This window comes from Gossypium arboreum, chromosome 10, assembly GCF_025698485.1.
Source record: "Gossypium arboreum isolate Shixiya-1 chromosome 10, ASM2569848v2, whole genome shotgun sequence".
Classification (NCBI taxonomy): Eukaryota; Viridiplantae; Streptophyta; class Magnoliopsida; order Malvales; family Malvaceae; genus Gossypium; species Gossypium arboreum.
This window is the reverse complement of record NC_069079.1, coordinates 124,743,242-124,768,750: the sequence shown is the minus strand read 5'-3', so window position 1 is coordinate 124,768,750 and position 25,509 is coordinate 124,743,242. Positions and strand designations below refer to the sequence as shown.

The 25,509-nt window shown below is 35.8% G+C and overlaps 1 protein-coding gene and 1 long non-coding RNA gene across 2 annotated transcripts; both read left to right on the top strand.

Annotated features, from left to right (window-relative positions):
* The first annotated feature begins 972 nt into the window (after positions 1–972).
* On the top strand, positions 973–3,069 carry LOC128282264 (ankyrin repeat-containing protein BDA1-like). Its single transcript, XM_053020432.1, has 2 exons — positions 973–1,687; positions 1,754–3,069. The coding sequence occupies exons 1-2, from the start codon at positions 1,091–1,093 to the stop codon at positions 2,639–2,641; spliced, it is 1,485 nt and encodes a 494-aa protein (XP_052876392.1). The 5' UTR covers positions 973–1,090; the 3' UTR covers positions 2,642–3,069.
* A 1,646-nt stretch (positions 3,070–4,715) lies between these two features.
* LOC128282270 (uncharacterized) lies at positions 4,716–15,538 on the top strand. Its single transcript, XR_008272491.1, has 2 exons — positions 4,716–5,142; positions 15,503–15,538. It is a non-coding gene; the product is annotated as an uncharacterized LOC128282270 (long non-coding RNA).
* The last annotated feature ends 9,971 nt before the right edge of the window (positions 15,539–25,509 follow it).

Below are 25,509 nucleotides of genomic sequence, written 5' to 3'. Positions count from 1 at the left end.
TTCTAAAAAGTTGAATTTCAAGAAAAAAGATAGTGGCTTGTTAATTAAATGCATTGATATAATATTTATATTAAAATTAAATGCATATCTAGTTTTAGAGTTTTATTATGACGTATTATTATTTATTTAATATCTAAAAAAATATTAAAAATAAATGTAATTATTGTATATTTTTTAACAAGTGAGATTTGGTATCAAACAAAACGTTAAACATTACAGCAGGAAGAAAAAAAATCGAACACTTGAATATATCCTTATGCTAAAGCGTTCTTTCATCAATCCTTTAGCTTCCGTTTTGTGTGGTCTAAGATTTCGTCAGTCCTTTCAAAAATTAAGATTCTATTTCCTTTTCTATATTGTCTTATGTTCCTGCATATTTCATCCCTCCCCAGCACACACACCTTGCCATGGATGAGACGATGAGAAATGCTGCACAACAAGGACATATTAACTCTTATATGAGTTGATTCAGAATGATCAATATGTTTTATAGCGTATTCTTTGTTTTCTTTATGAATCATCAAATGCTCTTAAAAATTAAGTCACTAAATAATATTTTCTTTTAAATATTTTACTATACTTTTATAAGATATTTATCAATCATTGAACTTGTTTGTGGAAGTACCAAATATTATTATTAAGGGAATAACTTATATTAGGATAATTCTAAAATTATAATTTTTAAGATAAATAAAATAATGACACCTTATTAATTTTAGAGACATAAAATTAGTATAATATGGTATTCATCCATCTTCAATATATTCTCTAATCTAATTTTTAATATATTAAAGAAATTAGATTAAATAAATGTTTTTAAACGTTTTAACTAAAATTAAATTGAATTAAAAATTAGATTAAAAATATATGTTAAATATGAATTTACTTACTAAATATAATTACTATTTCTTTCTAATAGGTGACATTCACATATAAATCCAAAATAATAATTAAGTGCTATAAAATGTCAAACAATTCATCTGGAAAAAATAATCAAACACTTCATTATACCCTTAACATAATCAAATCGTCTGCTAAAGCCTTTTTTCTTCACTCCATTGCTATATTGTGCAAATTTCCGCACCTTGCTATGGATGAGAGGATGATGGGGGCTGCACAAACAGGAGACATAAACATCTTGTATGAGTTAATTCTGAATGATCCATATGTTTTACAGCGTATCGATGATGTACCTTTTTTCCATACTCCTTTGCATGTAGCAGCCTCTGCAGGGCATATTGATTTTATGATGGAGATGATCAACTTAAACCCATCGTTTGCAAGAAAGCTAAACCAAGCTGGGTTTAGCCCCATGCACTTGGCTCTGCAAAATCAAAAAACTCAAGCAGTGCTTCGACTCCTCAGGTTTGATGAAGGCCTTGTTCGTGTCAAAGGGCGGGAGGGCTTCACTCCTTTGCATCATGTGGTTGAAAATGGAAATGTTGATTTTTTGATCAAGTTCCTTGAGGTTTGCCCCGAGGCTATTGAAGATGTGACTGTTCGAGATGAGACGGTTTTCCATCTTGCCGTAAAAAATGACAGGTTTGAAGCTTTCCAATTCTTGGTGGGGTGGCTTATAAGGAGCCGCCATAAAGCTGCCAACCGTTGGGAGAAAGAACTACTGAGTTGGGCAGACATTGATGGCAACACTGTTTTACATGTTGCTGCTATCAGGAACAGATCTCAGGTATGATGAAATTATTTATGTATATATATACTCAAAGGTTACTTGTATGAATATTCTAATTAACAGGTGGTGAAAGTAGTGCTGGAACGCTTGTGTCGTGACCATATCAATGCCAAAAATGCGGAGGGATTGACTGCACTTGATATCCCATCACAATACCCATTGGATGAAGGGAGAGTGGACTATAAGGAGTCCATTAAAGACATGATAAGCAAAGCAGGAGGTTTGAGTGGTTCCTCTTCCTTGCTTCCCAAAACCTCCATCTCTTCATTCCACATCGAATCTTTAAAAGGAAAGGTGTCAGTTCTTAACAAATTTGCAACAATAGCAAGTCGTGGAAAGAAGGGAATCCCACATGAGATGCGTAACACAATTTTAGTAGTCACAGTGCTAATTATAACAGCCACATACACTGCCACTTTGAACCCTCCAAAGCAGCCTGATACCATTTCAAATTCCCAGAATTTCCAACTCAAGTATGACGCATCTTTAGGTTCAACCAGCAATGGACCCGTATCAAGTCCTCCACCCGCTGAAGAAAAAAATTTAAAAAATATACTAGACGTGTCCACAATGTTTTGGTTATACAACACTTTAACCTTTTGGGCAGCAACTGTTTTAACAGCCTATCTCCTACCCAGCCGTTCAATCTGCTTGTTTATTCTCATAACACTTTCCTTGTTTGGGTCCTGTTACATGCTTTTAGTTGCTGTTTCCATTCGGACACTCGCATTTCAGTATCCATACTATCTTAAGACTCTTGGATCCGTTTCCTATCCTAGTCTCAGCATTACTAATTACTGCTTGGCAACGGTACTAGCTCTCGTGACATTATACAGGACATGCTATTATATGCTATACAGGTTAGTACCCAAAGAAGGTTCTTCCTCCTCCTACAAGTCGTTTCCTTTGCATCTTTGCTGTTATTCTTATTCCAGCTATCCTAAATTCTGAATCCATATTGGAATTTACCAAATACGGAATATAGATTGACAAAGGAAACTTGTTTAAATGAGTCAATAAGACTATCATTGTAGGGTTGGATGCTGATATTAGTGTTTTGGATTTAGAAGTTAATAATGCTCCTGGGTTTATAGGCAGATAGGCAGATGACCATGAGCAATAAGTGATTGTAGAGTCGGTTCAGATTGAAAAGAATAAGCATTTTGGGGAGCTCTGATTTCTAGTTGTTGAATGTTGGAAAGACTTTCTAATAGGGGAATGGTGGTAAGTGTTTCAAATTTCCGTTTGTGGTAAATGTTTATGGGTTGAACTATTTTTTTCACCGGTTATTTTTGTGTTTGAATTGAGATTTGTTGATATTGTGGATTGATGAACAATTCTGTTTGTTGCATTTGAATTTAAGTTAGAATTTTGTGCAATTCAGTGATTGAAGTTTTTTACTAGCTAAGGTCGATGCATCGTGCCAAGCTTTTTTTTTTTCTTTAATAAAAGAAAGAGGCAAAAGCCTTAAAAACTAATTACCCACAAACGAGCACAGGCGCTAGGGCAAAGAACCAGCAATATCATCACATAGTATAGTTGAAGTTGAGAGAGCATTTCCAGGTGGCTCTCGTAGTAAACTTAGATCAAAGCCGGAATCAGATCTCATATGGGCCAAGAAATCTGAAACAAGATTTCCTTCTCTGTAAATATGCTAAATTCGGATTTCCCGATCATGACCACAAAGTTCCTTCATACAAGCGACCTGTAAATAAAATGGATATGATACGATTGCTTAAAAGTCATTAAAGGCACTTAATTAGCCACACAATTAAAGGAAACACTAAAACACACGTACACACAAAGGATAAATTCTCTTTTTTATTTTTACCGACATGAAGATTCAAAAGGTGTAATATTTAGGGGTGAATGTTCGATTGAACCGAGTAAAAATTTTAAATTCATCTATAGATGAGTCTTACTTTAAATTCCATTATATTCATATTTTATTGATAATTTTGCATAAAAGATTATCATACCTTGAATAATATTAATTATTTTAATTATAAAAAATATTTTAGTGATTCCCTAATTGAATTGATGTCCAATTGATTTGTGACACCCATTCAATTAGAATTGAAGAAAAGAAATTTTATTTTGAATTAATTTTTATTTTATAAATTCAACAATTTTGAACAAAATTTTATTATTTTACTTTCTTTCAACTATAAATCCTTAAAAATATATTAACAAGTTATATAATTTGATTAAATTAAGTAACTAAAATGGTTATAATTTCAATATTTAAACTAAAAAATTTAAATGGTATTCAAGAGTACAATCCAACATTATTTCAATGAAAGCAACAAGAGAAGAGTATTCAAAAGTAAAAAAGAAGAAAGACTAGCAGTAAAGATTACCTTTATCGTTCTGCATACACCACCTATGGATAAGCATGAATTTGATGATCGTCATGTGGAAACTGAAAAATATAGCACACAATTTTTTTTAATAATTTTAATCTTCAAAATCTTTTATTAACTCTTTTATTGGATGTGTAATAAATAAATTTTTTACTATAACTCGTGCTAATAAAGAAATTATTAAAATTTTATTTTTCATTTTTCTTAATCTCTAAACTCCAAATTTTATAATGGGTAAGATAAAAAAGATAATGTAATTTAAAAATTCTACATTTCTCCTTAAGTGATACCTGCGTAAAGTTTGTGTGCTCTTTCGAGAGATGATATTTCATACACAAGTGAGTCTAATGAATAAGTAGTGTCGGTTTTACTCACAAATCCAAATAATGCAGAACAACAAAAAGTGAAGAAAACAAAATACGTGTACTGACAGTAAATAGTATGTGTAGCAGTGTAGGGTATGCCATTGCCTTCCAATTATTGGATATTCCTAATTCCTTGGTGTTTTTCTCCTTCCTTCATTATTGTAGCCAATTCCACCATGTGAGGAGTAACCCATTCTCAACTTTCTTAATTACACAAGGCCATTCTTTATTTATTTATTTATTAATTACACAATTCGTGATAAATGTTTCCTATTTTAAACTTTGGAAAATGAACATGTGAAAGACCTACTTCATTTCACAGACCACCTTAGTCTTCACTCATTCTAGTAAACATTGTCAGTGGGCTTAAGCTCTTTCAAATTTTCTTCTGTCAATTGGTCCTTCCACTTCACATGATGAAAGTTTGAGAACAGCAGCTCGTACAGGAAATGTTACTGATTTGTACAATTTAATTCAAAGAAATGGAAATGTTTTGAGGCACTTTGATGAGGTGGAGTTTGTCGACACTCCTTTACACATTGCTGCAGAAGAAGGATGCATTAGGTTTGCAATGGAAATGATGAACTTAAAGCCAGCATTTGCTAGGAAGCTAAACCAAGAGGGCTTGAGCCCACTTCACATTGCAGTTAAACGAGGGCATAAGAGATGGCTCTACGTTTCTTGGAAATGGATAAAGATCTTGTTCGTGTCAAAGGAAAGAACGGTAAGAATCCCTTGCACTTCATAAGTGAAGCTGGAAATCATAATGGCATGTTGGATAGAATTTTAGAGATTTGTCCTCAATGTATACAAGATGTTACAATTGAGAATCGCAATGCTTTGCATATTGCTGTAGAAAACAACAGACTGGATGTTCTCCAAGTCCTAATTCAAACACTTTGGAAGATAGAATATTATCGGGAAGTGGTGAACCAAATAGAAGAAGATGTTAGATTTGTAAAATAAATCTGAAATAAAATTTAATAAACCAGGATCTATCATGTTAAATCATCAAGAATAAATCAAGAACAAAACTAGATGCAGAAGCGTGCCTGAATCCATGAATTTCATGAAGTTTTATCGGATCTTGGGGATTTGATCTTTCAAATTAGTATACAAGAAATTCAGAGAATATCTACTCTCTCTTTCCTAATGATGGGATATTAGAAAAGATATATTGGGTATAATTTAGGGACCATAACCCTAATATTTATAACCTTGGCATATTAGTTCTAATCAAATTCTAATTAGCCCATCATTAATCAGAATTTGATTAGTATTCAATTACTAGAGTATCTATACATATTTTACCTATGCTTTATTTATTAGTTGAAGCCCAATAAAATTTTAACCAATTTAGATCACTTTTAATTTGGGCTAACCTATCATGATAGTAAATAATAATATGTAATTACCCTTATTATATATGTGATGTCCATACTTTCCAACAATCTCCCACTTGGACCACATATATATAGTAATTACTCTATAATTACATATCATTAGATAACCTTCTGAGCTCAAAATTTTACTATTATATCCAAAAGATATTCCGAACAATCTCGTCCATTAATTATGTTAACATAGAATCAATGTGACTTTCGTTACATATATCGTAACTAAATCCATCCATGATCACATATTTTAACACAACCAAATGACATAAATCAAGTATGGATGTGTAGCATGGAAATTACATGCAATATGATCTAAACATGTCTATTTCCAACTGGTCCTCTTTAAACTTAAGTGAGGTCAGTACCAAAATAATAAACATAATGAATAAACTGAATACTTTATTTCTGATTAGAAAATAACCAAATATATAAATGTCTGAAAATAAACATAAAACAAATAAAATATAAACTCCCACTAAATCATGATATCCTCAAACAACGTAACACCCATATTAGCAGTGTGCTCATGAAAGACCTTGGGTGGTGAACCTTTTGTGAGCGGATCCGCTATCATGGAGTTTGTCCTAATGTGCTCTATAGATATTTGACTATTTTGCACTTTTTCTTTTACAACTAGGAACTTTATGTCAATATGCTTTGACTTAGATGAACTCCTGTTGTTATTGGAATATAGCACTGCTGACTTATTGTCATAAAATAACTTGAGTGGTTTTTCTACATTCTCCAAAATGCACAACCCTATGACAAAGTTCTGCAACCATATTCCATGGTTTGATGCCTCATAGCATGCTACAAATTTTGCTGCCATAGTGGACGAAGCTACAAGTGTTTGTTTGACACTTTTCCAATATATAGCTCCTCTAGTTAACAAGTAATTATAGCATGATGTAGATTTCCTACTATCTTGGCATCCAGTAAAATCAGAATCAGAATACCCTATGACCTCCAAAAGATCTGATCTCTTACAAGTAAGCATGTAATCTTTTGTTCTCTAAAGATATCTCATAACCTTTTTGGCTGTTATCCAATGGTCTATACCAGGGTTGCTTAAATATCTGTCTAACATCCCAACAATATACACAATGTCTGGACGCGTACAAACTTGAGCACACATTAAACTCCCAACAGCTGATGTATAGGGAATCTTTAGCATTTCTTGAATCTCAAGGTTACTTTTAGGGTATTGAGTAAGACTAAATTTGTCTCATTTAGCGACAGGAGTGTCACTTAGTCTACAACTCTGCATCCGAACCTTTTGAGTACTTTATCGATATAGCTCTTTTGTGATAATCCAAGAATACCTCGAGATCAATCTCGATGTACCTGAATTCCTAAAACAAAAGAGGCGTCCCCAAGATCTTTCATCTCAAAATGCTTAGATAAAAATCTCTTAGTTTCGTGCAATAAGCTTATATCATTAGCGGCAAGCAAAATGTCATCAACATATAGAACCAAAAATATGTACTTATTCATATTGAATTTGTGATACACACAATCATCAACAATATTCATCTCAAAACCGAACGAAACATTTATTTGATGAAACTTGTGATACCATTGACAAGAAGCTTGTTTGAGTCCATAGATGGATTTTGTCAATTTGCAAACCATATTCTTTGAGTCTTTCGACTCAAAATTTTCTGGTTGCACCATATAAATTATTTTATCAATATCGCCATTAAGAAACGCAATCTTAACATTCATCTAATATAACTTAAGATCAAAATGAGTAACAAGCGCCATGATTATCTTGAAGGATTCTTTCGATGAAACTGGAGAGAAAGTCTCTGTAAAATCAATATCTTCTTTTTGAGTATATCCTTTAGCTACAAGACGCGCCTTATACCTCTCCACATTACCATTTGCATTCCTTTTGGTTTTAAATATCCATTTCCAACCAATTGGTTTTGCACCTTCAGGTAATGGTACAAGTTCTCAAACTTTATTGTCTTGCATAGATTTATATTCATATTTCATGACATCACTCCACTTTTGAGAATTAGAAATTTTCATGGCTTGATGAAAGTTGATTGTATCATCTTCCATCATTCCATTATCAACCTCATGTTCTTGAAGAAATACAATATAATCATCTGGAATAGCATTTCTTCTTTCTCTTGTAGACCTCCTTAATGGCACTTGTTCTTCAGGTTGTTGAGTTTGTTCTTCTAGAACAATTACCTCATTTTGAATTGGGAGTTGTTTAACATTGTCTTGTAGAGATTCTAGATTCACTTCTTCATCAATGATAGGTATAAGAAACTGAACATCATCAAAAGTGATAGTAGGAGTTGAGTTAAAATCCAATTCCTCCTTAAAAGCAATGCCTCTAACCTTATTTCTCCCCCCAAACTCAACATTATCAAAAAATGTTGCAATTCCCGTCTCAAAAATATTCCTTATTATGGGATCATAAAATTTATAGCCTTAGATCGCTCAGAATAACCAATAAAGTAACTGCTTACTGTTTTGGAGTCTAATTTCTTTTCATGTGGCCTATAAGGCCTTACCTCAGCTGGACATCCCTAAATATGAAAGTTCTTTAGACTAGGCTTTTAACCTGTCCAAAGTTCATAAGGTGTTTTTGCAACTACTTTATTGGGTAATTTATTCAGAATGTAAGCTATTGTCTTTAATGCTTCTCCTCAGAGGGACTTAGGTAAGGTAGAATGAGCAATCATGCTCCTTGCCATATCCTTAAGAGTTCTGTTTTGTCTTTCAGCTACACCATTCATACTAGGTGATCATGGCATTGTGTACTGTAGGACAATACTGTATTCCTCTAGGAATTTTGCAAATGGTCCTAGACATTGTTCATCCAAGCCATCATATCTACTGTAGTACTCACCACCACGATCAGATCTAATGTTTTTAATCCTTTCGTTGAGTTGATTCTCAACTTTAGCTTTATAAGCTTTGAACATGTCCAAAGATTGAGATTTCTCATGAATGAGATATACGTACCCATAACGTGAGTAATCGTCTATGAATGTTATGAAATATTGCAGACACCATTTTAGGATGCTGTAGGGAATGGCCCACAAATATCTATATGAATTAATTCTAAGACGTCTGAAGATCTATTGGAACCCAATCTCTTGGTTTTGGTTTATATTCCCTTAATGCAATCGATATAGATATTAAAGTTTGTGAAGTCATTGGACTCTAAAATACCATCAGACACAAGGCGTTCAACTCTAACTTTTGAGATATGACCTAAGCGCCTATGCCATAATGATACTGAATTTTCCTTATTTAATTTGCGTTTAATACCACGTGATTCCACATGTAAGGTTTCATTATAGGATACAACTGTTTCTAGCAAATAAAGGTTGTCATAAGTATTTAAATAACCAGTTCCAATAACATTGGAATTTAAAGGAAAATTAAATTGATTGTTTCCAAATGAACAATAATATCCAAATTTATCCAATGAAGAAACAAAAACTAAATTCCGTCTAAATGACAGTACAATAAAAGTGTCTTTTAAATCCAAATAAAAACCAGTTCCTAATAACAACCTAAAATCCCCAATCGCTTCCACTTCTACCGATTTTCCATCGCCCACAAAGATGTGTCTTTCACCATCACTTCGCTTTCGGTAACTCAGTCAACCTTGCATAGAAACACTTATATTATTAATAGCACCAGAATCTATCCACCAAGTGTTTCTAGGTACTGAAGCTAAATTAATCTTAGAACAAACCAAATTAAGAATTATACCTTTCTTTGCACGCCAAGCATGATATTTGGTGCAATCTTTCTTTACGTGTCCAGATTTGTTACAAAAGAAACAACTCTCTGTAGCTTGTTGTTGTTTCTTTTGAGCTTGACCATTAACAGCTTCATTCTGATATTTTCTTTTCTTAGCCTTGTCTTCAGGGACATTGGCCAAATGAGCACTTTCAAACTTATCACGCTTCAACCTTTCTTCCTCTTGCACACAATGAAAAATGAGCTCATTTAGGGTCTATTTCTCCTTTTGAAAGTTATAACTAATTTTAAATTGATTAAACTGTGTAGGAAGTGATACCAAAACCATCAGACAAGCAATTCCTCAGAAAGCTCGATCTTAAGTGCCTTAAGTCTTGAAGCAATATGGAACGTCTCCATAATGTACTCCCTTACGTTTCTTTGACCTTTATACTTCATAGACATCAAAGAAGTTAGAAGTGATGTCATCTCAACCTTATCATTTTTAGCAAAAAGTTTTTCAATTTCATTAAGGAAACCCTTAGCCTGAGTAATCTTTTTAGATTCTGTGCCCCTAAAGGCTTCTGGAATGTTGTGTTTCATGATCATTAGACTTATGCAATTTGAACGATCCCACCTCTCAAAATCCTTCTTAACATCAGGGGTGCTTTTTGCAGTGAGAGGTACAGGTTGTTCTTCCTTTAGTGCAAGGTCTGTGTCCATACAGCCAAGCACTATAAGTAAGTGCCTTTTCCATTCCTTAAAATTAGTCCTATTAAGCATGGATATAGAATTTATACACTACAGGAAAATAGAGCTTTAGCGGCGTTTTACCAAAAATGCCACTAAAAACAGAGCAATAGCAGCGTTTTTTAAACAGAGCATTAGCGGCACTTTTTGCAAAACGCCGCTAAAAACCAGGGCATTAGCGGCGCTTTTGGTAAAACGCCGCTAAAAACCAGAACATTAGCAGCGCTTTTAGTAAAATGCCGCTAAAAGTCATATAACCCCTAAACCCAAAAAATCATAAACACTAATCTATAACCCTAAAACAATAATTATTAAAATTTATGGTTATACAATATATTAAATATTTTCTTATTTAATCGTAAAAGAGATAGTATTGAATTTAAAATATCGAATTAATTATCATTATAGTTTATGGTTTATGGTTTAAGATATATGGTTTAGGGTTTAAGGTTTATGAGTTAACTATAGTTTAAGATATATGGTTTAGGGTTTAAGGTTTAGGAGTTAACTAGTATTTGAAGGTTTATGATGAATTATGGGTTTAGGGATTATGATTTAGGGTTTAGGGGTTAGGGTTAGAGTTTAAGGTGTAAGGGTTTGGGGTTAAAGGTTAAGGGTTTAGAGTTTAGTGTTTATGGGATAGGGGTTAAGAGGTTTAGGGTTTAGATTAATTAGTATTCTTTAATTTATATATTAAATGATTTCTTATATAATTGTAAAAGAGATAATCTTAATTTGAATATATTAAACTTATGATTATAGTTTAAATTATTTAAGAGATAATAGATAAACTTTCAGTGTACAAAACAATTGAGAAGTGGACAAATGTACACATTCAAGTGAACATGAAACAATAGAGGAAAACAAAATTGAAGTGCAAAAAAAAATGAATATATAGAAATACCATTGTAAGATTATTACAGTGAAACAAGGAATGAATTATGTGCAATATTTTTGTATATTTTAGTACCGTCATTATTTTTGTATAAGATATATTTTTTATTCTAATAATATCTTAAAAATACAAATCTTGTATTATGTATAATTTATTGCACCTATCCTTTGCACTTATTAAATTTTAAAAATTTATACAACAATTCTAAAATTTTAGCTTTAGCGATTTAATATTCATAATATTGTAGCTCAAATTATGTATGTGCCCGTATATCAATTGTGAATCATTCTATACTATTGTACTAATAATATATATTAATGTATTATGTGCCCGTATATTAATGTTAATGTATTACTGTAATATGTAGCTCAAATTGTCAATCCGTCTATATTATTGTAGTAATAATATATATTAATGTAATATTGAAGAGTTAATTGATTAAAAATAATAAATGCAAGTACAAAAAAGAGCAAGGTACAAAGGGGTACAAAAAAGATTCAAAATTGCTAACAATGAGATTTGAACCCAGGTACTAAGGTAAAGAGCAAGCAAACTTAACCAACTAAGCTATAGTGGCATTTATACTAAAAATGCTGCAAAAAATTAAGCTATATTGGCGTTTTTTTTAAAAACGCCGCAAAAAGCCATTATTTTACCCAAAAAAAAGGAAATCAAAATCCCGCTCACTCTTACCCGCTCGTTACTCCCTCTTTTTCTCATCTATGTCGCCTGCCCTAAATCTCCCAAATAAAATTTAGCTACTTTTCTTTTCTTGATCTGGAATAAAAGAAAAAATGTAATGCCCCAATTTTCGGGAATTCTGTGAATGTTGGCAAAATTTCATTCTTTGATTTTGTCATTTGTGAGTGAAATTATGAAATAGGACCTATGTGAAAATGTTTGAAAATGCTATAGGCTAAATTGAAGTGGCCAAATAAATAGGAGTGCAAAATAGGAGGATTTGCATGACAAACCTCCCATTTTACATGTAGCGGCTGGTCATCATGTTGTTGTAGACAAAATGTGCACTTGATATCCATAATTTATGGTACAAATTGATACAAATTGATAATGGGTTAGGTAAATGTTTCATGATAATGAGTTAGGTAAATGTTCCATAATAATGGGTTAGGTAAATGTTCCATGATGGGAATTTCATGTCTTTTGTATTAAAGAATTAAATGGATTGTAACGCCCCAAAAATTGGGCCTAGAAGAGTTAGACTTTGAGTCTGGGATTCGGATAGAAGGAAACCTGAATATTGAGGAGTTTTAAATATTACTAGTGTTTAAAAATATATATATTGATAAAATATTTATGTTATTACTAATATTTTAATTTTTATGAAAATTATTATCATTATAATTATTAGATACAAATATATTTATAAAATTATTGTTGTTAATTTAGTGTTTAAATTAAATTATTATTAGAAAATTTTACTTTTTATTGATTTATGGAAATTATAATTATTATTAGGAAAATATATATATATTATCGTATTTGAAATTTTCATTATTATGGTTATTATTATTATTTTAGTTTTAAATAAATTTAGAAGTATTTAAAGTGTGGGAAAGATTCGGTCCAAGACTCTAGCAAAAATTATTATTTTTGTTTCTTTAGGGGATCTGGGCAGTAAGGTTTATTAATAATTTGGGCTAAAATTGGACATAAGGAGGACCCTGGCCTTGTGGTTAGGCTTGTTAAGTAGTAGGAAGGGAGCAGGGGTTCGATTCCCTGCGTGCGTAAATGTGGGTTTTTATTTTAGAAAACCAAGGGCTGTCGCAGGTAGGCCTTATTAAATGTTCAGGCTAATTCATGTCAGAAGCAAGCATCTGGCCTAGTGACTAAGTATGCTAGGAGGGCGGAGGAGGAGCCTGGGTTCAAGGCGTGGTGTGTGCAATTTGGGTTGTTTTTAATATGCAAATCGCGGCTAGAATAAGGGTTAAGAGGAGTTGCGGGTAACACAAAGAGCGCTTGTGGCGCAGTGGCAGTAGCGTGCTGGACATATGGAGAGGGCGCAGGTTCGATTCCATATGCGAGCGAATTTTGTTTTATTTTTAAAATGGACGAGGCTACAGCAGGTAAGGTTTAATAATTAATGCGACGCTATTATATTAAGAACAAGGTCGCGTCCCAGTGGATGGCAACATGCGTGGGAGCCTGGAGGTCCTGTGTTTGAGCTACCTTACGCGTAAATAAATTGCTATTTTGCTGCTCGTGGGGAAGGTATTTGAACTGGACTGAAACACCCAGACCTTGATTGGAATTTGAATTAAGCAGGTTACTGTACGGGGAAAGAATTTGGGTGTAATTCAAATTAAAACTTTGGCAAAAATTAAGGAAGGAATTTTAATGGAATTCAAATTGGAAGGAGGTGGGGTAAGTATTTAAGCCAACTAGGGGGTGTTAGTTGGGGAGTTTTTTGGCTAGTCTCTTGGATTTGAGTAAATTAGCTATTGCTGATTTTTGTTCCCTTTGATTGTTTTTTTTTCTTCAGTATATATTTGGGGTATTTTAGAATATTTCCTTTGGGTTTTGATATTTTCTCTTCTTCCATTCTCTTTCCTTCTTCTTTACTTTTCTTTTTCTCTCCATTTACTTTCTCCTCTTCTTTTTCTTTTTTCCTCTATAGCTGAATCTTCCTATCATCCTGTACATCTCCATCTTTTATCAGTCGTTTCTAAACCTTCATAACCATTTGTCATAAAAAGTTGAAATCCCAAAAGCCTATATTTTCTTCTGTGCCTATTTTTCCTAGCCAATTCTTTTTACTTCTCTTCATCATTCTTGATCGATACTCTAGTCCTCTAAACCCCAAGTTTCTGTCAACAAAGCCATTACAAAATCCTTATCTTTTCTTCATTGTTACAAAAAGCCGAAAACGCATAGCCATAAGGACATAGCTGAATTTTAAGATCACTGAAGGCTTGACTTTTGTTATCATTTGAGGGCTTAGAACTGCATCAGAATCGAGTAGGAATTAAGGGGAATCGTTGACTGAAGGAATCAGTGGTAAGTCCTTCCAACCTAGTCTTTATTTCGTATTTTAGAAAAAAACCGAAACCCCTAAAGGTTAGGGAGGCTGTCGATTTGGGTTTATAGCCCTAAGGGGTTGTGATCTAGAGGCTGCTGATTAAGGGCTTGGACAAGGGGAACAAGTGGATCTAAATCTAGTCGCTAACTTCGGCAAAGGTAAGATTTCTAGTGCCTAAGGTGTTATTGGCTAAATAAGGTAAGGGATTAATATGTAGTTCGTTTCGGTAGTTAGATTAACGTGGTAGTAATATAATTGTAGGCAGTTCGTGTGTGGATCTCGTCAATGAATCGTCATAAAACAGGTGTGTAAACGACACCCACTCATAGACTAGATCGGCAAAAGCCGAAAAGCCGGCATTTGTGAACTTGCGAGCGTGCGAGCGCTTGTGAGGTGGTTTGGTAGTTAATTTTGGTAATCGCAAGCAGTATGATTGCAGAATGCGCAATTTAGTGCACTTCAGTATATTTGGGCTTAATTGGGTAAAAAAGGGTTAATGGGCCAACGGGCCCCATTCGGTAAAAACGCTCGGTAAGTGCTTCTGTTAATGTGTTAATGGTTAGAATATGTATGTAAAATCTAAAATATTTAAATTACTAGAATACCCTTAAGTAGGAAAATTATCGTTTTACCCTTAAGTAGAAAAATTATCGTTTTACCCCTAGGTGCAAAATGACCGTCATACCCCTGGGGTTAATTTTGACTGAAATGCATGATATTCTGATTATATTTGTTGTATGCCATGACATGTATATCTGTTGCATTGGGTTGGGTTTTGTTATGGAGGAAGAATCCGTTCTGGTGGCTGTGCCATATATTCCGATATAAGCAGCTTTGCTGCGGATTATAGTTAGTGCCGCAACCGGTGCTAACACTGTAAGTGTAGGGATGGCGTGGGTGATTTATTCCCCACAGGAAGTGTAGGGATGGACGGAGGGAAGTGCAGGGTTGGATAGGGTTATCATGCATTAATCATATGAGACTGTTTTATTATGGGCCAACTGTATTAAAATGGGCCCAACTGTGTCAATATGGGCAAGGCCCAATATATCTCGACTTGTAATAGGGCTACAGCCCAGATTGATACTGATATGGGCTAGGCCCAATATACTCTGATATTGTAAGGGGCTATGACCCAGATTAATATTGATATGGGCTAAGGCCCAGTTAACTTTGATTTCTGAATAGGGCTTAGGCCCAATAAAGCTTGAACTGATTTGGGCTCTGGTTGGGATACTTTACACACTGAGTTTTCCAAAGTCACCCCCCCTTTTTCCCATCTTTATAGGTGAGCCTTAGATCGATGGACTTGGAGCTGGGCGGGATTCAGAGTGGCCACGAAGATTAAGTTTCTGTTTTCTTTAAAATAAGTTTGGCATTTATTATTTTGATCATTTTTATTCTGGTTTAAGTTGTAATAAGGCCGCTCTTTTTATTATTTTTAATATTTTGGGTTATTAAATTGGTTAGCTTTAGGGCGCGTTTTATAAAATTACTTATTTTCAAAATATCATGATTTCCGAGCAAAGCTTCCGCAACGTAAATGTTTTCAAAGGAAATAAATATTTTAAATGGACTTAAACTTAATTTGTTGTTCGTGGACAAGTAATATGCTTTAAGTGTAGAAATGGATGTGTGCATGTCTAGGATTGGATCCATGAAGAGCTAGGTACTTAAGCAGTCCAATAGACTCACCTCCTCTTTTCTGGCTTCCTACCTGGTGCACAGCTTCCGTTCACTTTAATCTATAATGAAAATATTCTTTTCAAAGATTTTTAATTAAAACATGAGTTTTACAATAACTCTCCAATGAGTTTTACATTAGGAAGGGTTTTCAATGAAAACAGGGTTTTCGAAAAACACTTCAATGTGACACGTCGGATTCGGTCGTAACGTCTGGGCTGGGTTTGGGGTGTTACATGGATGAAATATGAAATTTTATTAAAAAAAAAAGAGGTGAAAAGAACAAAGTTTTGTCCATCTTTGTTCATCATAGCCTAAAGTTAGAGAAGAGAAAGGAGAGGAGAAAGCTCTTGAATGTTCGGTCACTTGGGGAAGAAAAATTGAAGGTAAGTTCATGGTAGTTTGCTTTTATTTTGAGGTTCATGAGTTCTTCTTGATTCTACCTTAACTCTTGACGCATATTTTGGTTTTTAGTTGTGTTGTGAGCATTTAGTCATGAATTAAAATGAAGGAAATGGTTGTTGTTTCATGTTCTTTTGATGAAAAATGGAAGATAGGTGAAGTTGAGCCAAACAAATGAGCATGCATGTGCCTTAGATGCTAAGGGAAAAAATCGGCTAACATGTTGTGCTTTAAAATAATGAAATGGAGATTAATCTTAAGTAAAATCATAGATATGTGATGATTGATTGGTGATATACATGTTTAAATAACATGCATGCAAGTTATGTGTGAAAGAGTGAATTTGGTAATAAATCTGCTTGGGACAGCAGCAGTAACGTGACTTTGGAAAATCACCATAAATTGTGGGAGATGAATTAGAAGCTGAATAAATTATGTAATTAAATCTTGTTGAGTCTAGTTTCAAATTAAATAAACGAGAACATATTTTGAATTCTGTAAAATGAGAAATTTGATTCGTAATGAAGAGTGGTCAGATTAGTCAAACAGTGAAACATGAGAAACTTGGAGAAAAATCTGGAATTGATTGGCCAAACCAAAAATTCCGAAAATTTTATGGATATAAGATATATGAGTCTATTTTCAGGGAAAATTAACGGCACTTGATTTGGAGTTTCTTAGCTCCAGTTATAAATGATTTAGTGACTATTGCTCAGGAAGACAGCTTGCAGTGAAATTATGATTATGTGGTAAACATTGACAAAAATTTATTAATGAGTTGCTTATTGATTTCTTATAAGCTTACTATGATTTGTAGGTGTGGTTGGCCGAATATTGTAAGGGGTTAATACGTAGTTTGTATTTGAATTGTTAGATTAACGTGTTAGTAATCCAATTGTAGGCGGTTCGTGTGTGGATCTCGTCAGCATATCGTCGCAAACAGGTGTGTAACTAACACCCTCTTTCTTAGTCTGGATCGGCAAAAGTCGAAAAGCCGAAATGCCGAAAACCGGTATTTTGTAGATTTGCGAAAAGCGAATGCTCGTGAGGTAAATCGATTAATGTTTCGTAAGCTGCAAAATTTGGGCTGCAAAGTGCATGATTTCTGTGCCCTCGATATTTTTGGGCTTAATGGGCCAAAATTGGAATGATGGGCCAACGGGCCCAATTCGGTAAGAACTCTCGGTACGTGATTCTGTTAGTATGTGAAAAGTAGGAATATGCATGAAAAACCCTAAAATAGAGAAATTCTGAAATACCTTTAAAAGTGGAAAATTTACGGTTTACCCTAGTAGATATATTACCGAAATACCTCTAGGGTTAAATTGACCTAAATGCATGTTTGATGTTGTTATTTATCGCATGCCATGTTGTTATTATCGATGCATGGGATTGGGATATTGACGGAGGAAGTCTTGAAAGTGGCTTGTCCACGTCTTGGAGGCTTTGCCTCAATTTATCGTTAACCGAGCAAGCAAGGCGCAATCTGTGGAGTTAAATTTGGGTGGGTTGAGCTATTCCCACATAGAGTGTAGGGCTAGTACGGGTAGAGTGTAGTGGTTGGTGGGTTAAGTAGTCTCCCCAAATGGGCTTGCATATGTTATTGATGTTGCATGTATTGTGAAATGGGCCTATGGGCCATACTGTTATCTGAATAAGGGCTAAGGCCCGGTTTATTGTAATCTGAAAAGGGCTCGGTCCATTACCACTTTATTACTGAATGGGCTTAGGCGCAATAGGCTTGAGTGACTTGGGCTTTGAATGGGTTTTCCTTACACTCGAGTTTCCCCAAACTCACTCTTTTTATTTTCATCCACGCAGTAATCCCCAACCATAGTGGGCTTGGAGTCATGAGGAAATTGAGTGGCCACCGCTCGAAAGTTTGATTTTCTTCAGTGAACTAGACATCCTTTTATTTACGTTTGAAGTTTTGGGTTTTAAATGTAATAAGGCCGCTTAATTATTTTTGATGGTTTTAATATGTATTACTAAGATAGGTATTACTTATTTTAACTGTTGAAATTGGATAGCTTTAGGGAGCGTTTTCAAAAAAAAAACAACAATTGATTTTAAAATAACACGACAACAAGCAAAGCTTCCGCAATGAAAGTATTTTCCAAAATTAATCACTTTTGCTAAAAATGACTTAATCAAATCGGTTTCCTAGAAATATACATGACGTTAAGGTGTGGCAATGGCGGTATGCATGTCTAGGATTGGATCCAAAGGGAGCTTGGTACTTAAGTAGTCTGATAGACTCACCTCCTCTTTTCCGGTTTCCTACCTGGTGCACAGCTTCCATTCACTTTAACCTATAATGAAATTATCTTTTAAAACACTAAGTACGTTTTTCTGGATCAACAATATAAAATGTTTTGAACGCTTCGATGTGGCATGTCGGATCTGGCCATAACTTCTGGGTCGGGTTTGAGGTGTTACATTTAGTGGTATCAGAGCCTAGGTTGCAACAACTCGGCTGTGAAATGGGTTTACAAAAACAAAGATTTTCGAAAACAAAAATTTTATAAAGAATGCGAAAAACTCGATTTTCAAAATTTAGATCTTTAGAAGGTGGCATTTCAAATCTCCGGCTCAAGTCTGTAAGTATTACTCTGAACTTTTCTGAATATTTTCCAGAATTATCTGTCTGTACTGAAACCATATTAGGATACTCTAGATAGGATGATACTGAAACCATAGGAAAATCTGATAAGAGACTGAAACTGTAGCTAGACTTCGATTCTGCGAAAACAAACTCTAAACTACTGTCTGATTCATAAAACATCTGTAATAAACACTGGAATATTAATTGATGCATAAAAATTCGTAATCAAGATAATACGATATGAGTACAAGAGGCCGTGGACGGAGCCGAGGAAGTGCTCGAGCGAGATCTTCGTCTTCGAGACTTATGCCGGCGGTGGATGCACCGATACCACCGGCAACAGAGGTAGAGTCTTATGACCGCGGTGCTGAGGATGATGCCTTGTCACAGGCAATGCTTCGTGTTCTGGAAAGGGTTGCCGGGGCAAGTACGGGTAATGGAGTTCGGGGATCTATTTCTGAACGACTTCGGGCTAACGGAGCGAAGATCTTTAGGGGCGTGTCTGGTATAGCCCCAAATGTGGCGAAATATTGGTTGGAGCCCATAGAACGGATTATGGACAACTTGGACTGCTCTGAGGAGATTGTGAGTGGGGTATCAGTACTAAGTCCTTTGGGTCACTCGGTTAGGGTAGACAAACTATATAGGGATGTACCCTTAGAAACTCAAGGCAAGGTTTTCCCTGGAGATCTGATGGAGTTACCGTTCGGAGAGTTTGACCTTATTTTGGGAATGGACTGGCTTGTTAAGCATAGGGCGACTCTGGATTGTGCTGCTAAACAAATGGCGTTAAGAACCACAAAGGATGAGGAGGTTATGGTGATAGGTGAGCGAAGGGATTATTTTTCCAATGTGGTGTCAGCATTAAGAGCCGAGAAGTGGATTCGAAAAGGTTGTGAGGCCTATTTGGCATTTGTAAGTCAGTCGAAAGGGGAGGGATTGTCAGTGGATAAGGTTAGGACTGTAAAGGAGTTCCAAGATGTTTTTCCGGAGGAGCTTCTAGGATTGCCTCCGAATTGAGAAGTGGAGTTTGGAATCGACTTATTGCCTGGAACGGCACCAGTGCCTATCGCACCGTATAGAATGGCACCGAAGGAGTTGGTGGAGCTAAAGGTACAAATTCAAGAGTTCTTGGATAGGGGCTTCATTAGGCCAAGCGTGTCTCCATGGGGAGCACCGGTGCTATTCGTGAAGAAGAAGGATGGTACAATGCGGATGTGCATTGATTATCGCCAGTTGAACAAACTGACAATTAAGAATAAGTATCTCTTGCCAAGGATTGACGATCTGTTTGACCACTTAGAGGGCTTCAGATTTTCCAAGATCGACCTTCGATCTAGATATCATCGATTAAGGGTCAATGAGGAGATATCCATAAGACAAAGATTCGGGACTCGGTATGGTCATTACGAGTTTCGGTTATGCCATTTGATGATTTAACGCCCTGCGGCGTTTATGGATCTGATGAATCGTGTGTTCCAACCATTTTTAGATCAGTTCGTAGTCGTCTTTATTGACGATATCCTGGTATATTCTGAAACTAAAGCTAAACATGATGAGCATCTCCGTATAGTGTTGCGAGTGTTAAGGGAGAAGGAACTCTTTGCGAAGTTCAGCAAGTGTGAATTTTGGTTGAGGGAGGTAACCTTCTTAGGACATGTGGTCTCTGCCGAAGGGATTAAGGTGGACCTTCGAAAGATTGAAGCAATTTTGGAGTGGAAGCCACCTAGGACGGTGTCGGAAATTCGAAGTTTCCTAGGGTTGGCAGGATATTACAGAAGGTTTGTGGAAGGTTTTTCGTGATGGCAGACACCTCGACAAAACTCATAAGGAAAGGAGTACCGCTTGTATGGGTGAGAAGCGCAGGAAGCTTTTGAGAAGTTGAAGAAAATTCATTTGAAGCACTGTGTTAATTCAAATTGAGTCAGGAAGGATTTTAGTGTGTACAGTGACGCATCACACGTGGGTTTGGGCTGCGTGTTAATGCAAGAGGGTAAGGTGGTTGCATATGTATCACGATAGCTTAAGCCTCATGAGGGGAACTATCTGACTCATGATTTAGAGTTGGCAGCAGTGATATTTGCACTTAAGATTTGGAGACATTACTTGTACGGAAAAAGGTGTATTATATACACAGACCACAAGAGTCTTAACTATTTGTTGACTCAGAAGGAGCTGAACCTTAGGCAAAGGAGATGGATTGAGTTGCTTAAAGATTATGACTGTTCGATCGAGTATCACCTAGGCAAGGCTAATGTGGCAGCCGATGCTTTAAGTCGTAGAACCGTATCTGATCTGAGAGCAATGTTTGCTCATTTGAGTCTGTATGATGATGGCAGTTTGTTGGCTGAATTGCAAGTAAGGCCAACCTGGGTGGATCAGATTAAGGAAAAGCAGTTGAACGATGAGTCTTTGGTCGCTCGTTTTCAACAAGTTAAGGAAGGGGAAACTTCTGAGTTCGGTTTAAATGGTGATGGAGTTCTATGTTTCCGAGGAAGAATTTGTGTTTCGAAAGACTCTGATTTAAGGCAGACAATATTGAAGGAAGCTCATGGGGGACTATGTGCCATGCATCCTGGAGGGAATAAGTTGTATCACGACTTGCGAGAATTGTACTGGTGGCTTAGACTTAAACGAGAAGTAACGGAGTTTGTAGGGAAATGTCTGACATGCCAGCAAGTGAAAGCTAAGCATCAATTACCCTCTGGACTGTTACAGTCAGTGAAGATACCACTTTGGAAGTGGGAGAGGGTAACCATGGACTTTGTGAGTGGGCTGCCCTTGACACCATCAAAGAAAGACTCGGTGTGGGTGATTATGGATAGGTTGACCAAATCGGCCCATTTCATACCTGTTCGTACTGACTTTTCACTTCAAAAGTTAGCCAAGCTGTATGTGGCGAAGATTGTACGACTTCATGGAGTCCCAGTTTTAATTATTTCTGATCGTGATCCCAGATTTACATCTCGGTTTTGGCAAAGGTTGCATGAGGCGTTGGGGACGCGATTGAATTTTAGTACGGCTTTCTATGCCCAGACTGATGGTCAATCGGAAAGGGTTATTTAGATTCTGGAGGACATGTTGAGGGGATGCGTGATTGACTTTCGAGGTAGTTGGGAGGATTACTTGTCGTTGGCAGAATTTGCATACAATAATAGTTACCAGGCGAGTATTCGAATGGCACCGTATGAAGCACTGTATGGACGAAGGTGTCGTACACCTAGTTGTTGGACTGAACTAGGAGAGCGACAAATTCTTGGACCGAGTTGGTAGGCGATCATCGAGGATAAGGTCGAATAATTAGGGATTGGTTAAAGAAGCATCGATAGGAAAAAGTCGTATGCGATTTGAAGCGTAAGGAGATTGAGTACTCGATGGGTGATATGGTCTTCTTAAAGGTTTCTCCTTGGAAGAAGATATTAAGGTTTGAAGAAGGGCAAGTTGAGTCTGCAGTTCATTGGGCCTTATCGGGTTTTGAAGCGAGTAGGCCCAGTGGCTTATCAATTGGAATTGCCTCCAGAGTTAGACAGGATTCACGATCTTTTTCACGTCTCCATGTTAAGGCGTTATCGTTCTGACCCTGCTTATGTCGTGCCAGTTGCAGAAATTGAAGTCCAGACTGATTTGACCTTTGAGGAGGAGCCTGTGCAAATATTGGCTCGAGATGTTAAGGTTCTCAGAAGGAAATTTGTCCCGTTAGTAAAAGTAATTTGGCGTAATCATGGAAGGGAAGAAGCTACTTGGGAATTAGAAGAGACAATGCGTCAACAATACCCTCAACTAGTTGGATTAGGTAAATTTCGAGGACGAAATTTCTTTAAGGAGGGTAGAGTTGTAATGCCCCAATTTTCGGGAATTCTGTGAATGTTGGCAAAATTTCATGCTTTGATTTTGTCATTTGTGAGTGAAATTATGAAATAGGACCTATGTGAAAATGTTTGAAAATGCTATAGGCTAAATTGAAGTGGCCAAATAAATAGGAGTGCAAAATAGGAGGATTTGCATGACAAACCTCCCATTTTACATGTAGTGGCTGGTCATCATGTTGTTGTAGACAAAATGTGCACTTGATATCCATAATTTATGGTACAAATTGATACAAATTGATAATGAGTTAGGTAAATGTTCCATTATAATGGGTTAGGTAAATGTTTCATGATAATGGGTTAGGTAAATGTTCCATGATAATGGGTTAGGTAAATGTTCCATGATGGGAATTTCATGTCTTTTGTATTAAAGAATTAAATGGATGAAATATGAAATTTTATTAAAAAAAAAGGGTGAAAAGAACAAAGTTTTGTCCATCTTTGTTCATCATAGCCTAAAGTTAGAGAAGAGAAAGGAGAGGAGAAAGCTCTTGAATGTTCGGTCACTTGGGGAAGAAAAATTGAAGGTAAGTTCATGGTAGTTTGCTTTTATTTTGAGATTCATGAGTTCTTCTTGATTTTACCTTAACTCTTGAAGCATATTTTGGTTTTTAGTTGTGTTGTGAGCATTTAGTCATGAATTAAAATGAAGGAAATGGTTGTTGTTTCATGTTCTTTTGATGAAAAATGGAAGATAGGTGAAGTTGAGCCAAACAAATGAGCATGCATGTGCCTTAGATGCTAAGGGGAAAAATCGGCTAAAATGTTGTGCTTTAAAATGGTGAAATGGAGATTAATCTTAAGTAAAATCATAGATATGTGATGATTGATTGGTGATATACATGTTTAAATAACATGCATACAAGTTATGTGTGAAAGAGTGAATTTGGTAATAAATCTGCTTGGGACAGCAGCAGTAACGTGACTTTGGAAAATCACCATAAATTGTGGGAGATGAATTAGAAGCTGAATAAATTATGTAATTAAATCTTGTTGAGTCTAGTTTCAAATGAAATAAACGAGAACATATTTTGAATTCTGTACAATGAGAAATTTGATTCGTAATGAAGAGTGGTCAGATTAGTCAAACAGTGAAACATGCGAAACTTTGAGAAAAATCTGGTATTGATTGGCCAAACCAAAAATTCTGAACATTTTATGGATATAAGATATATGAGTCTATTTTTAGGGAAAATTAACGGCACTTGATTTGGAGTTTCGTAGCTCCAGCTATAAATGATTTAGTGACTGTTACTCAGGAAGACAGCTTGCAGTGAAATTATGATTATGTGGTAAACATTGACAAAAATTTGTTAATGAGTTGCTTATTGATTTCTTATAAGCTTACTATGATCTGTAAGTGTGGTTGGCCAAATATTGTAAGGGGTTAATACGTAGTTTGTATTTGAATTGTTAGATTAACGTGTTAGTAATCCAATTGTAGGCGGTTCGTGTGTGGATCTCGTCAGCATATCGTCGCAAACTGGTGTGTAACTAACACCCTCTTTCTTAGTCTGGATCGGTAAAAGTAGAAAAGCCGAAATGCCGAAAACTGATATTTTGTAGATTTGCAAGTGTACGAATGCTCGTGGGGTAAATCGATTAATGTTTTTGGTAAGCTGCAAAATTTGGACTACAAAGTGCATGATTTCTGTGCCCTCGATATTTTTGGGCTTAATGGGCCAAAATTGGAATGATGGGCCAACGAGCCCAATCGGTAAGAACTCTTGGTACGTGATTCTGTTAGTACGTGCAAAGTAGGAATATGCATGAAAAACCCTAAAATAGATAAATTACTGAAATACCTTTAAAAGTGGAAAATTTACAGTTTTACCCCTAGTAGATAAATTACCGAAATACCTATAGGGTTAAATTGACCTAAATGCATGTTTGACTGTTGTTATTTACTGCATGCCATGTTATTATTATCTGATGCATGGGATTGGGATATTGACGGAGGAAGTCTGAAAGTGGCTTGTCCACGTCTTGGAGGCTTTGCCTCAATTTATCGATAAGCGAGCAAGCAAGGGTGCAATCTGTGGAGTGTTAAATTTGGGTGGGTTGAGCTATTCCCACATGGAGTGTAGGGCTGGTACGGGTGGAGTGTAGTGGTTGGTGGGTTGAGTAGTCTCCCCAAATGGGCTTGCATTGTTATTGATGTTGCATGTATTTTGAAATGGGCCTATGGGCCATACTGTTATCTGAATAAGGGGCTAAGGCCCAGTTTATTGTAATCTAAAAAGGGCTCTGGTCCAGTACCACTGTTACCTGAATGGGCTTAGGCCCAATAGGCTTGAGCTGCTTGGGCTTTGAATGGGTTTTCCTTACACACTGAGTTTCCCCAAACTCACCCTTTTTATTTTCATCCACGCAGGTAATCCCCAACCATAGTGGGCTTGGAGCTGTGAGGGCATTCGGAGTGGCCACCCGTTCTGTAACGCCCCAATTTTCGGGAATCCTGTGAATGTTGGCATAGGTTTAATTATGTTAGTGGGCCTCTAGAAGGCCCAAGCTTAAGATAGAACCCAGTAATTTTAGTTAATTTTTGTTCCATAAGAAAAAGGGAGTGAAATTATGAAATAGGACCTATGTGAAAATGTTTGAAAATGCTATAGGCTAAATTGAAGTGGCCAAATAAATAGGAGTGCAAAATAGGAGGATTTGCATGACAAACCTCCCATTTTACATGAAGTGGCTAGCCATCATGTTGTTGTAGACAAAATGTACACTTGATATCTA

What these genes read in the sequence shown, in the direction of transcription:
- LOC128282264 (XM_053020432.1), top strand. Translation starts at nt 1,091, where the DNA reads ATGGATGAGAGGATGATGGGGGCTGCACAAACAGGAGACATAAACATC. An exon ending in CTATCAGGAACAGATCTCAG is followed by an intron (nt 1,688 to 1,753) that starts GTATGATGAAAT and finishes TCTAATTAACAG; the next exon opens with GTGGTGAAAGTAGTGCTGGA.